The 15646-nt window shown below is 47.6% G+C and overlaps 2 protein-coding genes across 2 annotated transcripts; both read left to right on the top strand.

The window, feature by feature from the left end:
• Nucleotides 1-1094: 1094 nt before the first annotated feature.
• amotl2a (angiomotin like 2a) lies at nt 1095-6546 on the top strand. Its single transcript, XM_049723145.2, has 11 exons — nt 1095-1425; nt 2081-2742; nt 2807-2906; nt 2994-3138; nt 3203-3295; nt 3805-4100; nt 4176-4360; nt 4433-4534; nt 4861-5006; nt 5214-5318; nt 5382-6546. The coding sequence occupies exons 2-11, from the start codon at nt 2147-2149 to the stop codon at nt 5468-5470; spliced, it is 1857 nt and encodes a 618-aa protein (XP_049579102.1). The 5' UTR covers nt 1095-1425; nt 2081-2146; the 3' UTR covers nt 5471-6546.
• A 2214-nt stretch (nt 6547-8760) lies between these two features.
• On the top strand, nt 8761-15548 carry sap130a (Sin3A-associated protein a). Its single transcript, XM_049722835.1, has 21 exons — nt 8761-8885; nt 9462-9606; nt 9846-10102; nt 10177-10344; nt 10425-10551; nt 10627-10742; nt 10811-10935; nt 11006-11153; nt 11228-11318; nt 11390-11494; nt 11563-11704; nt 11800-11915; nt 12040-12324; nt 12451-12604; nt 12756-12854; nt 12974-13335; nt 13414-13641; nt 13729-13854; nt 13937-14040; nt 14171-14284; nt 14382-15548. The coding sequence occupies exons 2-21, from the start codon at nt 9492-9494 to the stop codon at nt 14538-14540; spliced, it is 3141 nt and encodes a 1046-aa protein (XP_049578792.1). The 5' UTR covers nt 8761-8885; nt 9462-9491; the 3' UTR covers nt 14541-15548.
• Nucleotides 15549-15646: the final 98 nt, after the last annotated feature.

The raw sequence follows: 15646 nt of genomic DNA, 5'->3' as shown, positions 1-15646 counted from the left end.
TTTTTAACTAAATTTTATGTCTTTTAGGAGGCCAATGGCAGATTTACTTTGTATTTAAAGACAAGAGTTAGTATAATAAAAATAAAATATATATTATATTTAGTATATTTATATACTTTTTTTTTTAACATGACTTTTTGGTCGCTTTACTCATGATTGACATTCCTCCCAAATTTTATGCTACTAAGGGAAACTTGTATTTGAGGTGGAATTTTTCCCAACAGTCCAATTTAAGTTAATCTTCGAAGGATCCCAAAACCACAATGGCTGACTTCCTGTGTTGTTTTCAGGCAATACTTCTTGGAACCTTATCGGTCTACTCGTGACACTCCAAATTTAGTTTTTTTTTGTCTCCCTTTATATAAGTAAGCTAGCAGAAAAGCTGTATTTGAACTCCTATCAAAATAGTTCAACAAAGACGACATTGTGCTGATTAGCGTAAGCAGAATTTTAGCGCCGTTGTTTTTTTTTTGTTTTTTTTTTTCCGGCTCAAGTCTTATCTGGAGTGTCAGTTGAACTGCCATGCAAATGAGCAGGTGGACGTTTGGCCGCAAACCTGGGCGGGCCACGAGGCGGGCAGGCGCTAACAAGCGCTGTTTTGTTTACAAGCTACCGACATATTACCCCCCCCCCCTTGCCCGCCACCCTCCAATAGATGGACAGCTGATCCCAAAAAGCTGGAATGATGGGGGGGGTTGAGGGCAGCAGATGGCAGGTCTGCCCCCATCATGTCTGCTTTTTTCGGGGGAGAACAATGCATCTCTCACAGCTTCTGCTCAAAGGAGGGAAGATTGTTTGGGGGGGGGGGTGAGTTTGTGGACAGCTGGCAGGCAACGTGCCTCGTAGACCAACAACCCACCCCCCAACCCATTCAGCTAGCACACCAGGACCCTCACTCCACAATTACCCGGCACGAGCCCCGGCTTAAATATTTACCCTCAATGATTAATCCTAGACTAGTTTTGGGCACTCTGGAATACTCTACTAACATTTCCGATTGCCTTGAAGGTCATGAGGTCATTTTGCGGGAATACTGTAATTTCTGATAGTCCCTGAATGCAACGTTAGATCCAGTGGATACATATATAGCTAGACAGCCCCCCCCCTGCTCACGCCATCATCAGCACCACCCTCCCTTGCCCAACGCCCCCATGCCCGCCACGACCCCTCCTCCTTCCTTTTCCTCTCCCCCCTCCTCCTGGTGCGTTTGATCCCCGGGGGACGTGAAGCCTCAGCATTCCACTCATTCCTCCCTCGCAACAATCAGCCTGTGAGCCTTTTATGAGCCACACTCAGTCTGCTCACACTCACTTGCGCGCGTGGACTGCATTTGCGCACTCCAGGAGCTTTTCGGAGGTTTTTTTTTTTTTTTTTTTACTCCCGGACTTTGAAGTGTTCTTCTTTGTGTGATGAGACTAAAATTTGGTGAGTTTTTCAGTGTTTTATAGATTTTTTTTCCCCCCGTTTTATGGATTGTGCTGTACAATGGCGCAAGAAGTGTACGTGGAGAAGAATTCTCGGCCGCAGTTAAAATGTGTAAAAATATTGGAAGGTTGTTTTTGACCTTTTAAGTTAATTACCAGTCAGAAGTAAGAAAAAGAACTATTTAAAGTGTAAAAGTGCATTGTTTAGAATTTTACATGATGGTTTTGCTTTTACATTTTTATTTCTTAATTTTGATTGGCACTCCAAAAAAAAAAAATTAAAAATCAGCCTTGTTTATTTTGTTTTAATTCATCTTCAGTCTTATAGACTTTCAACAATAAATAAAAAAATATATATATAAATTAAAAAAATAAATTTTATGTGTTATTTACAAAACTGACATGATGTTGCAGTTGTGGAGCAATCAGCCAATACTATTTGAGGAATTATGACATTTCATTGGCTGGGGTTTTTATTCAACTGATTTATGTGGCTGATGATCTTGAGACTTTTTTTTGTGGGACAACTCATGAACAGCATGCCGACCAAATTTCAGGCACTTATAATACAGTTCTACAAAATCAAATTTAATGTTCCCTTACACGCTGAAGCCCTAATAAAGGATTAAAAGGTTGACAAGTGTGTTTTCCTTCAGATTCCTTGTGATCCGTGCTGTTCCTCAAGTCCCCCCCATCCAGGCCTCCCCCTCGCCTTCTTGGATATGAGAACCGCCGAGGCTGCCCCCGGGACGGTCCTGCACCGCCTCATCCAGGAGCAGCTCCGCTTCGGGAACCTAACAGACACCCGTGCCTTGCTAGCCATCCAGCAGCAGGCCTTACGTGGTAGCGGCGGTGTTCGAGGAAGTCCTCGTTCTTCTCAGGAGAACCTAACCGAGTGCCAGTACCTGCACATGTCCACCCGGCAGGACCCCCAAGGGCAGGAATACCAGGGAAGCTGCGTTCATCCGGAAAAGCCTTTGAGGATTTCCTACCACGGGGAGGAGCTTCCCACCTACGAGGAGGCCAAAGTGCATTCGCAGTACCTAAAAGGGGAGCTGGACTCTGGCGTGGACATGCACTGGGATGCCAAGCGGGAGCACGCCCGCTCCCTCAGCGAGCGCCTCATGCGACTCACCCTGGAAGGGAACCCGGGGCCTCGAATGCTCCCGTCCATGAGCACCTCTCAGAGTTTTCCACAGTTGTACACCACCATTCCTCAAGGGGACCCGCGGGGACCCCCTCCTGGGTACCCACCCCAGGACCAGGAGGTGTACTTCCTTGACCCTAACACGCCTCCACCCTTCTATTCTCAGCGCAGGTATAGTCGACTCAACTCGACCGGTTTAAAATCTGTGGTCGATTCATTTCATTCCACCCATCAGGGAAAGGTCCGGAGACGAGGTTGATGCCCTGAGACGGGAGAACTGGAGACTGAGGCGGGAAGTGGACATCTACGCTGAGAAGGCCGCACGCCTGCATAAGGTAAATGAGGATTTCCTTCTTTTGTCCCTCCTTTACTTTCTTTCCTTCCTCGCATTATCCGATTGACGCTCCAATGTCTCCTCCAAGCTGGAGAACGAGATCGCCAGGATCTCCGAGGCGTACGAGACTCTAATGAAGGGCTCATCCAAGCGTGAAGCGCTGGAGAAGACCATGAGGAACAAACTAGAAGCCCAAATCAAAAGGATGCACGATTTCAACCGGGATCTCAAAGGTACGGCGTGACTCGGTAATTCGATACCAGAACTTCAAACCCTAAACCACGTGTTGCTTTCCAGAACAAGTGTGCGCGGCCGCCAAGCAGAGAGCAGACAAGGAAACCGAATGCTCCGAACAAAAGCAACACGTTTTCCTCAAGCTCCTCGAACAAAGTGAGTCCATACACACACAGAGTTGTTTGTGGACTGGACCGAAGTCGGACAATAGTAGGGCGTTGACTTCACCGTCTCGCTGGCGCTCGCTTATATTTTCAGCTTCTTGTTTGCTTGGCGTTCCGTGGAGGCATTCCACAGCTTTTGGCAGTACAAAGCTATGCCTTGTGTATGTACGTGTGTGCGCATGTAAGTGGATCAGAGGAAGTCTGCATTCCCCTGGCAGGCATGCAGTCACAGCACAGGGGGGGGCGGGGGTGGGGGGGTTGTGTAATCAAGCCCCCTTTCCAAGTGACACATCATTTTCTGTTTTATTGAGGAGTTACGGAAAAACAAGTACAAAAGCTGCAGTGTGTTGATTTATTCAACTTTATTTATAAAACACTTTAAAAGAAAACCACATCCACATAGCCTGGAAGAAAGAAAATGAAAACAACAAGGGGCCCGAAATTGAACCCTGTGGAACACCCATACGAAAGATTTTTCTTTTTTTAACTCTGTGTGTCCAGATGAGGAGCAGCAACGTGAACGTGAACGTCTGGAGAGGTCCCTCCAGAACTTGCGGGTGTCTGCGGAGGAGAGCCAGCGTGGACGTGAGCTCCTGGAGAAGGCTCTGCTCTCAGCGCACACCCGAAACCGCCAACTGGAGGACGAACTGCACAGGAAGCGAGCCTACGTGCAGAAGGTGGAACGCCTCCAGAGCTCGCTGGGTCAGCTGCAGGCGGCGTGCGAGAAGCGAGAAGAACTGGAGATGCGATTGCGCACCCGCCTTGAGCAGGAACTCAAAAGCATGCGTGTGCAACAGGTGAAGATATTTCCCGATGGAGGACGTCTCAGGGTAGAATTAAACTTCATCTAACTTAACCCACGTTGCCTTCAGAACCAGACTTCAGGCTCCGTGGCTTCGGAGCTAAGCTCCTCGCTGTCGCAACAGCAGCTGAGGGAACGTGAGGAACGTATCCTGGCCTTGGAAGCAGACATCACCAAATGGGAACAGAAGTATCTTGAGGAAAGCACCATGAGACAATTTGCCATGGACGCCGCCGCCACAGCTGCGGCGCAAAGGTACCTGAGAAAATCACAGCTGCCCAAAAACATCCCAGTTTTTTTTTTTTAACAGTTTTTGATGCTTCACAGAGATACCACCATCATCAACACCTCACCCCGACATTCTCCTGACAGCAGTTTTAACGAGGACTTGCCTCTGACCAATCACAGACGTCAGGAGATGGAGAACAGGTACACAAAATGTTCTCAAATTAAAAATCCCCAATAACCATTCGGGTCACTCGGATCAATTCCAGGTCTTCGGAAAATCCAACAGAATTCCACCAACTGATTTTCCGAGATAGAAATTAAATTCATCCCTGTTAACTTCACAATGGGTCCATTCAAAACTTTTCACACACGTTTGGAGCTTGCAGACTTCTCCTAAAATTGAAAAGATACGCTGATATTTCGTAATCCGGCAGAGATCGTTATGCGATAAGCATACAAGATGGCCTTTGTGTTTTTAAACGAATGCCTAAAGTTATTTATCGATTAACACGAGCGTCCGTGTGCAGAATCCGAGCCCTTCACGCACAGCTCCTGGAGAAGGATGCCATGATTAAAGTCCTCCAGCAGCGCTCCAGATGGGAGCAATCCAATCTTCGTCCGGCCGCGTCCGTCCCGTCCATCGCCACGGCGACCGGCAGTACCGAAACTAAAGGTGAGATCGTATCGAGGGACAACTGTCCACCAGACGAAAAAAAAAACAGACGGCCCCTCCTGGTTCTCAAATAGACGAGGCGTTTTTAAGATGGAATGCGTGTCATGAATAGCCCCGATCCAGAATAGTCATGGGAAGAAGCGAGCGTGTAAATGTGGATGTAAGCAAAGCTAATTAAGCTACTTCTTTCTTTGTCCGCATCCGTAGGAAAGAGCTTCTCGGATGACCAGACAGGTGGTGGCCTGCTACGACGGAAAAGCCGGGACTCCAGCACGCAATGTGACCGACCAAAGTTAGCCATGGCCGCCTCTGGTGAGTTTTTGTTTCTTAATAAACGTAGATTGTTGTCATGACGATGATGTTTCTCGGGCGTAGATAATTCAGAAGAAGCCGAGCTGGGAGGAACCCGACGGGCCTCGGAGAGCATCAACAACGACTCCGAGATGGTGGAGATCCTCATTTGAGGGATGTTGCTGTATTTTATTTATTTTTTTGGGTCATCGCTGCTTATTTGTATCGCCTTTTAAGCTAAATGTTTTTATAATTTAAAAGAATGGAAGTTGGAGGCGTGCCGTGTCTTCTGTGTGACAGAACAATGTGTATTTAACTTTTATTTATCTTTGGGGATGGAACGTTTACAAAACTCTCAACGCGGAGCGGCTTTAGAAAATCCCAAACGCTGATGATACGAAAACATTATTTCGCTACATTTCAGGCGTGAGAGAAGGGAAGGTTTGTTTTTCAGGTTCGGATTAGGACTCCATCGAGGTTCAACTTAACACTACGTGATGTTGAATTTAGCCTTCACGCGGGTCAGACCTTCCAAACTCCGAAGCTAATATTTGCGGCCTTGTAGCGTCAATTCCCCCTGGCCTTGCCTCGCCCCTGCGCTGGAAGCTAATCTTCTCACATTCCTGGCTGACGGAGTGAGAAAAAAAAGGCTATCTAAAGCGGGGAATGTGAAGTCCCTCAGCCCTCGTTAAAACGTCGCGCATTCCCCCTCGCTTTAGATAGACTTTGCTTTCCGCCATCAGCCAAACTCCAACTTTGCCTGGAATGTGTTTTCGTATTAAACTGGAATGCCCACTCTGGAAGGGGGGGGGGGGGGGAAATACCGCCTCGGTACACTAATCCAGTTTGGAAGTGTCGCCGTTGATGTCAGTGGGGATTACCCACGTAAATTCTGACATTAAATGGATCGTTCCACTTCATGCTTTCCCATCTATCGCACACAATATGAATCAATGCATTTGCTGGTCAATGCAGCGGAACACAAAATGGCTCCCTCGGAATGTGTTTACATGGAAGTGAAGTTAATATATAATTGTTTTCTTTTTTTTTGTTCGTAAGTTTGTTTTTTTGGTGCCAAAGATGTTCTCTGATTTGGTTTTGTTCTCATATTAATGTTATAACAGGTGACAGATACACAAAAAAGTTTCTGATCCAGTATGGACATTGCTGTGAAGTTTTTTTTTGGTGAAGTATGATTTAATATTTCACCCGACTGAGAGATTAAAGATATTAATATATGTCCAGAAAATGGCTCCCTCTTTTATTTTAAAAGCAATTCTAAAATGAAAAAAAAATTGATTTGACCATAAAAAACAAAAAAACTTTCACATAAAAACAAATAAATATATATGGCTTCCTCTTTTATTTTGATAGCAATTCTAAAATGAAAAAAAAATTGATCTGACCAAAAAAACAAAACAAAAAATTCAAATAAAAAAATACTTCTTTCAAACTATTTACATAAATTTTCAAATAAAAACAAAATAAATTATCTGACCCAAAAAAAAACATTGCATTTTTACGCTCCAAACAGCACAATTATTATTATTATTTTTTTATCAATTCTCCATTTCCTTTAAACAAACCCTGAAGCTCTTCCACTACTGAGATCTGCCTTATCAGGCATCTTCCGTCTTGGCATGTGCAGCTGTGGCACATAAAAAAAAAAAAAAGAAAAAAATTCTTAATGTCAATATTTATGCCTTCCTCGTTGGCCCGCTCGGTGAGACAGCGATGGCATTCCGTGGATGCCATTCGTTCTCTCACCGCTGCTGTCTTTACTTGTTGAAAATAGCCATGGAGAATCTCTTCCCAAACGGGGCAGGTGTCTTTGAGTTTTACCGTCGCCCTTTTTTTGGCCCATTTCTTACTTGCATACTTGAAATTTCTGATTAATTCCTGCAAGCATCACCCTCCCTCACTCGCCCGGCGATGAACTGAGAGGAATGTTCCGAGTCGGAGCGCTGAGTGACGGAACATTGCTCCTAGGAATTAAGATCTCGTGTCGTTCCATGCACGCACACACACATCTGGATTCCTGCTGGGATTGCCGTGACCTAGCATCCCAAGTCTAGGCGCATCCATTTTCTAAAATCTGGAATTCCCCCAAGATGGTGGCAAAATTCCTCCTCAATTTCAGGCTTGGGTCGAATTGTGAGCCCCAAGATGGCTGCCTTGTTAAATTTCAACCATGGATCCTCGAAGTAGCTACGCATGGCATTTTTTCTCGCTAAGTTCCCGCTATGCTACACCAACGTCAAACAGTTGAAAAATCCATGTCGAAATCTGTGCTTTGCTCTCATTTTCATGGAAATTCCACAACTTCCTGCCTACAGCTTCCATGGAATGTCAACCCCCGCCTCATAGCACCCCACCACTCAAGTTTTCCACGAAGCTTCTGATTTTTTGGAATGTTTCTCCTATGAATGAATTCTTGAAAACGCACCATTTTTTGCAAGTGCTTGTAACATTTTAAAACTGTGTGTGTGTTTTAGCTCGCACTAAGTTAGACAAAAACACGTGTCAAGTGTGTTTATGCGTGTGTACTCGTGTATACGAAAGAGTGCAGCTGTGCAGAATTGTCCGATCATGCCCGAGCATGCAGAACGAGTTTATGCAGCCACATGTACGCTGCATGTAAATAACGAAGGCCCTAAATTAAATAACGGAAATAATGCTGGACCAATGGCGAGTCTGGCTTTTGTTAGCGTGACCAGTTGGGAGGTGGCTTAATAGCGATAACACAGAGGCCTACTTGGAGGCAGCAGTTCATCCACGACGCTGCAAATCGGTATACGATAAAAGCAAAGAAACACTCGAAACACTCTAAAAAAAATTTCCCTCAACACTTGTTATTGTGTTGTTTGATGCTCGCTGAGCTGAGGTCATGAATGGCATCACAATGACAGGTGCAGGCAATAAAATACAACTTTTCGAGGTGAAAAGGCCACAACGCTATTCACCTCATTCCCAAATGTCAGTCTAGCGCCACCTCGCGTATATCTGTGGTATCACAACCAGGAGTCATAATCAAGTGGCGGGAGATTCAGCAGGGACCGCCAGCCCGCACTGACTAAATAATTGTCATTTTCACTTAATTGAATAGAAAATACCTTAATTGATGGATAAAAAAGTAAACATATTTAAATAACGTAAATAATGGTAAACATTCTTGTGGAGGTCAAATGAGATTCTCGCTCTCCCATTGGTCGACACTTTGGTCTTATTCTCGCTGATTGGTTAAAGGAAGTAGAAGGGCGGCTCTTGGTTGTTAAGGTTGGTCGACGCATTTCTCGCGCTTCCATTTGGCAATGCCCCGGTTTTCTCTTCCCTGATTCGTTAAAACTAGTTAGAGGGGCCGGCTCTCAATTTAAAGTTGCGATTGGTTGATGCATGTTCCCCGCTCCCATTGGTCGACCTCTCAGAATTCTCTTCCCCGATTGGTTGAAAGAGTCAAGGGGGCCGGCTGACTATCAAGCGTTCTTCCGGCTTACATGTTGTCGCGAACGAAGAAAAAAAAGAAAAGAAAAGACGAATGGAAAAATTGTAATCCAGAAAAGGAGCGTTGCTTATAAATTCAGTAATAAGGTAAACACATGTGGACACTCGGAAAAGCCTTCCCTTGTGTAGCGTGACCTGTTTTCGCCAGTCGTTCGCCATAAAAGTTAATTTGGACGTGAGTGATAAACAGGCGGCAGCAAGACCTAGCGAGTCTCACGTTAGCTTGTTGCTAATAAGCTTGCTCGGATAAAAATGTATTCCTTCTACTATGTGATGTTATCGAAGCAAAAGCGTCGAATATTTCCAGTGGAAGTCTCACTGGGCTAACATCGCGTTTGTGTTCTTTTCCCAAAGCGGCGAAAATGACGTCGCTTCACTTGATAAATGGTGATGAAACTTGAGGTTAGACGAGTGTTTCGAGCGATAAACGCAAGGAAAAATACTCTTTAATTTACGTATCGATTTGCTTATGTTATAAGTTGTCTTATAATGTTAGCCGCCGACCATAACTATGTTCAGTTTTTGTACCCCCGCTCATTCCGTTAAAGGGTTAATTTTTCGAGTCTTTCATTGTTGAGGTGCTCGGTACTTCTGTTGGCACAGCCGCGCATGCGCACTTATTCTTTCTTTTCACACGCGTGTATTTACGTTCTTTTTCTCAAGTCGTCGAGTTAAAGAAAAATCAAAATCCGAATGAGCTCCCAACAATTCCCACGACACGGGCAGCCCGCCTCGAGTCCCGGAGGACCTCCCCTGATGCCCGCCGGTGGAAACCTGGTGCCTGTCAGTCAACCGTCAAATCTGCAAGGTGAGCAAAATAACCATCACTTTTCCAATGATTAATAAATGATGCCCGAAAACCAGGGAGGGAGCGAGACATTAAATTTGAGTCGGTACAAGGGAGTGATTTGAATAATTATTATTTAATGAGTACCAAGAGTAATCGTCTAACTAGATTAGTTGTATCACAAGTCCAACATGGGGGAAACGCTCCGCTCCTTTCTGTTTGTTTATCATAATCCGTAAATAAATATGATCGTTTAATAGCCGGCGCCGAGGCTGTGGACAGCGACCAGCAGGAGCACCCGCCAGCGGGAGGCGGCACGAGTACGGTGGTGTTCCGGGACGACAAGCAGGAGACCATGGTGGTGCGACCATACCCGCAAGTGCAGACGCACGGGCAGCCACAGCCCGCCCCGCAGGCGCTGCCCATCCAGCCTGGTGGACCGCCTATGGCCTTGCCTGCTCCGCCGGTGCATCTGCCCCAAGGCCAGCCCACGGTCCTCACTGACGGACAGATGAAGGTACCTTATCCAAGAGTTGACAACCAACATTGTATGTCTTTCTTAAATAACAAAGTGAAAATAATCACCCTTAGGCGGTTCTGAAGTCCCCCATGCCGAGCCGCTTAATAGCCCCTGCGCCAGCATCCAACCAGGGCCACATCACCATTCCCCCCAAGGTCCCGGGCCACATGACATCCACCCCGGAGAGCAGCAGCGCTACCACGCTTTCTATTCCCGTGGCCACCATCAGCGGACAGCAGGTGTCCTGTCACGTCTGCACCAAGTTTTGATCTCAGCCAAAAATCCAAAATGACTTTGGTGACCTTTCTTTGTACTTCAGGGTCACTCTAGCAACTTGCACCACCTGATGTCAGCCAACATCCAGATCATTCGAGGTAGCGGCCCAACGCTGCAGATCGGGACCCCTGCCGTGCCGCCGCAGACTTTTACGTCGCATCTCCCACGAGGTATCTTACTAGTTTGATTGTGACAACCAATAAATGTTAGTTTTAACGCCCATATATTTATGTTTTCCTTCACAGGAGCAGCTGCAGCCGCCGTCATGTCCAGCTCCAAAACAGTCCTCCGACCGGCCACTGGAGCAGGCGCAGGCCCGGGCCAGCCCACCGTGCAGCACATCATCCACCAGACTATTCAGGTACTAAACACACATATTGTGCACTCAATCATTTTATATGCGTGTGTAAGACGTCGTTGCCTCCACAGTCTCGTCCGGCTGTGACGACGTCCACGTCTGTGCTTCCCACCGCGGTGGCCCCCATTTCAGCCACGAGGACCCAGTCTCCCGTCATCAGTCCCACGGCCACGCACTCTGCAGAAGTTGCTCACGGGTATTTCAACATTCAACTTGAATTGGAAAATCCTCTGAGGCTTTAAAGTATGGGTTCGGTTTTCTTCCAGGCGTCCCGGCTTGACCATTCACCCGCCGCCAGCCAGTATCAGCATCCAAAGGCCTCAGACGTCGCGGGACACAGCCACGCGCATCACGCTGCCCTCGCACCCGGCCATCGGTGCTCAGAAACCTCAGCCACCGCACACCATGACGCAGGTAAATTGACTTGATGGCAAATTGTTTTGCTTTTCCAAAACAGAAAATGTAAATACCCCGTTTTGATCTCATAGAAGCCCATCTTCAGTACCGTCACGCCAGTGGCAGCAGCCACCGTGGCGCCCATCGTGGCCACCAACACCGTGCCCTCCACTACCTCGATTGGTACGCAGTCACAAGAAAGACAAAAAAGATAGCGGATGAACTCCTAATGCACGTTTGTGGGTTGCGTTCAGGTTCCGTGCCCCACACCCAAATGAGCAGCAACACTATCGTCACCATGACGATGGCCTCCCACTCGTCGCACGCCACCGCCGTCACCACCTCGGCCATCCCCGTCGGTGAGTTTTCCTATTTTTGACTTTCCCGCTTTTCCTTCACTTTGGCCTCACCTCGGTGTCGCTCGCAGCCAAAGTGGTGCCCCAGCCCATCGCCCACTCGTCGTCTCGGGTGCAGCCCGACTACCCCGGGGAGAGGGCCAACCTCATTCCCATTCAGGGCCATCGCTCGTCGCCCAACCCCGTCACCATGGAGCCGAGAAGCGACAACAGGTGGGATAAGATATTTTGCTAATGTTCCATATATACATTATTTGATCTTTATACGACAACCTTTGGGTGACCTTTTTTGACCTTTGATTTTCAAGGCCTCCCGTTCCGGTCCAGTTCCAGTATTTCCTGCCGACGTACTCGTCGTCGTATCCCCTGACTCACACCTACACCCCCATCAGCAGCTCTGTGTCCACCATCCGTCAATATCCTGGTAGGAAACAGGTTTTGTTAAACAATAAATTCATTGGGTTTCTTTGTCGGGCAATTAAATTGGCGCCACAATTTATTAAAATACTTTTTCCACATTTTAACTTGAGTTTCTCCTCTTTTTCAAGTGACTCCCCAAGCTCCAAGTTCTGCGCTGCCCGCGCAGCCCGGCGTGGGTGTGGCCACCACCGTGCACCTCAACCACATGCAGCTCATGGCGGTAGACCGCATCGGCCTGCCGTCGGCGCAGATCAGCACCCAGGGCATCCAGCCGGCGCCCATCGCCACGCAGGGCATCCAACCGGCGCCCATCGGTGTGCAAGGCCTCCACCCGGGTACGGCGTCCATCGGTGCGCCTGGCCTCCAGCAGGGCGGCGGCCAACAGCAGCAACCGCCTGCTGAAGCAAAATCTGGTACCAAATTCCCTTGACATGTTCTCTTTAAATTCACTTTTTTTCTCTTGAATCTAACCGCAGCCTAAGAAAAAGTAATATAATAATAGCTTTCAAGGATTTCTCAACCGTTTTAACCCCATCCAGGTGTGGTCTTGGCTGACGGCTTTGTGGCTAACCCGATCGGCAGCACCGCTCAACCGGTCGGCACCATGGTTCAGGCTCACGGACAGGCAGGGGCGCCCACCCAGGTGTCCTCGCCGAGACCCTGCATCCTACGCAAGAAGCCCACCACCGAAAGGTGAGAGGCAATCCGAATCATTGATCAATTAAAAATAAAAAATCAACATGTTAATCGATTATTTGTTGGGGCCTACAATAAATGTATTATGAGTGCACTAATTTTCAGGTTAGACACTTCTTCTAACTTCTTGTTCATGTTTTGTCTTCAGTTGTGTTCGCAAGACCCTCATTCCTGCTCAGCCCAGTGAAGCGAGCAGCGTCCGAATGGAGAGTGGCATGAGAGGGGCGAGTTCCCCCCGACCCGCAGGGTGAGCATGTTTAGTAAAGCTAAAAATAGATGTGTGTGCTAACTGGCTAATGCTATATCTAATTTTGAAGGGTATTCAAAACAGTTCTTGAGTGCACTTTGACCTTTCACCCCACTCAGAGTCAAACCCAAAGCCGAGGTGCACATGGCGGTGGCCCCTCCCGTCATGGCCGCCGTGGATGCGCTGCCCCCGCCACAAGGCGGCGAGAAGCAAGCGATAGTGGCATCGGGGGCCCCGCACCTCGCCCAGGCCCTGCCCGCCATTCTGGCCACGCCGGGGCCCGCACCGCCCTCTCAGCCCTCTGCCGTCCTTTCGGCCCTTCCTGCAGCCATGGCGGTGACTCCGCCTACTCCCGCTTCCATGGCCAACACGGTGGCGTCGCCCACGCCACCGGCCCCCAGCAGCACCGCCGCCTGCGTCGCCAGCTGCCCCGACGTCAAGGTCAAGCACGACCCGGACAGCGTAAACACCTCGCAGCCAGGTGAGGAGGCGACACTCGCACAAAGCTATTATCATGCTTGAGGTTTACAACTTTTTTTTTTTGCTTTCTTCCTCACAGACGCCAACCCTGTCCTGAACACCCAGTCCTCCGCCCTCAACGTGCCCCCCACGGGAGACCTCATCCCAGGGGCCTCCCCGAGGAAGAAGCCTCGCAAGCAGCAGCACATCATCTCCATCGAGGAGAGTGAGATGATGGAGACCAACAGCACCGACGAGGAGAAGGCGCCCGGGAGGCCCATCACAGGCAGGGCTGAGCGCAGAGAGTCTCCCCCCAGGGAATATGTCGGTACGTAGACGGGTGAAGTATTTACATACTTATTGGTTTTGCATATTCAAATGCAACCTTGAAAAAAAAATGTAAATCCTCTCTCAGACGAGGAAGGGGTACGCTACGTGCCCGTCAGGCCCCGGCCGCCCGTCACCCTCCTCCGGCACTACCGTAACCCCTGGAAAGCCGCCTACCACCACTTCCAGAGGTACAGCGATATCCGTGTCAAAGGTTAGTTTTTTTCCAGACAGATGCAAAGTGCCACCGGGTTATCAATTCAAATAAATTGATTCATTTTGTGTTTTTATCTCAGAGGAGAAGAAGGGCACCTTACAGGACATGGCCAACCAGCGAGGGGTGGCGTGCCGAGCGCAAGGCTGGAAGATTCACCTGTGTGCCGCACAGCTCCGACAGCTGGTGAGTGGAAGGGTCAAGCTGTTTCCTGACCTTTATTTATTTATTTTAATTAAACTTGATAAGGTGACATCTCCGCTACGTTAGTCATGTTTTTGACTGACCTTCTCCGCTGGTCATTTTGTGTTTCCAGTCTAGTTTAGAGCACGATGTGTACAGCCGCCTGTCCTCTCTCCAAGAGGGCCTCATCCCCAAGAAGAGAGCGGGAGCAGACGACGACCTACACCGCATCAACGAACTCATACAGGTCCACCTTTAACCCCGTGGAAAAGTTCACGCACGTCGCCACGATTCCAATTCAGTGGACAATGTTCTTGATTCGTCTTGTTCTTCTTTCCCCACAGGGCAACATGCAGCGCTGCAAGCTGGTCATGGACCAGGTGACGGAGGCTCGGGACACCATGATGAAAGTTCTGGAGCACAAAGAGAAAGTTCTGAAGCTGCTAAATAAGAACAGTGCTGTCAAGAAGTCGTCCAAGCTCAAGCGCAAAGAGCGGGCGTGAGGAACCCCCCCCCCCCCCCCCAACTGTCCCTTTACTCGAACCCCCGCTCAGAATCTGGTGCTATGATCTGCTCTATACAATCACAAGCACCCAACGTGGGCAACACGAGGCTGGCGGGGACCTTTTTAGGAAGAGGTTCTCACTTTTTTTTTGTTCTGTTTTCATTTCCGAAGACCTCGAGAGACGATGTTTGCTAACGTTGCTTCCACAGCGTCGCCTGGCCGTGGCGCAAAAAGAGGCAAGGAGGAGTAAGAAACGGTAACGTGAAGACCAACCTCAAACGTGCTGTTTTATGTTTTGTTTTTCGATCAGTGCCTTCGTTGTGTTTGCGGATGATTTGGCCGCCAGCATTTTGCAACGACGTGTGCTCTCGTCACTCGTTTCCCTCCATTTTGTAGCACCCGATCAGGTTTAAAGTTTTCCTGGGGGGAGTTTGCAATTAAAAATAGTGGGTTTTGTCATCTTTGTTACAACTGTGAATATTATTCCTAATAATAGTAGAAAAGAATGAAAGTGGATGTCACCTAAATATTGGCCAAAGCAGATATTTTGCTTTAAGCATGCTAATTTGCAAAACTGAAGACTTAACTCTGACCTCATCTTCAGACAAACACTGCTTAAGCAACTTCCATCTGAACAAAGTAGATTTTTTTCTTTTAATTGCAGACTCCCCTTTTAAATCAAGTCATTACTTTTCCTAAGTAGAAAAAAAAAAGTCTATGGTTTACAATTTTCGTAATTGGCAATCATGTTTTTTTTTTTTTGTTATTAGTGAAGAAGGCCGAGAAGGAATTTCAAACGAAGCGTTCTTAAGGCAAAATTACTGTTTTAATGTGCTCTTTTCTTTTGTACACTCCTCCACCCTCAAATTGCAGACATTTTATGCCCTGCGATGTGTAAAAAAAAAAAGATTTCACAGAGAGGGAGAGTTGTAGTGAGTCGGGATTATTCAGCCAGACCTTGTTCATTGTTTTTGTCTGTAAGTATAGTAAAGATGCTTCAACAGTGCACACTTGTGCTCAGGTTTTATTCTACAACCTAATTCTTTAGTCATTTATATTGATCATCTACTTCTGTGTTTAAAATTCTCATATTCAACATTTTTT

The sequence above is a fragment of the Syngnathus scovelli genome, chromosome 10 (assembly GCF_024217435.2).
Source record: "Syngnathus scovelli strain Florida chromosome 10, RoL_Ssco_1.2, whole genome shotgun sequence".
NCBI classification, from domain to species: Eukaryota; Metazoa; Chordata; class Actinopteri; order Syngnathiformes; family Syngnathidae; genus Syngnathus; species Syngnathus scovelli.
This window is presented reverse-complemented; position numbering and strand designations above follow the sequence as displayed.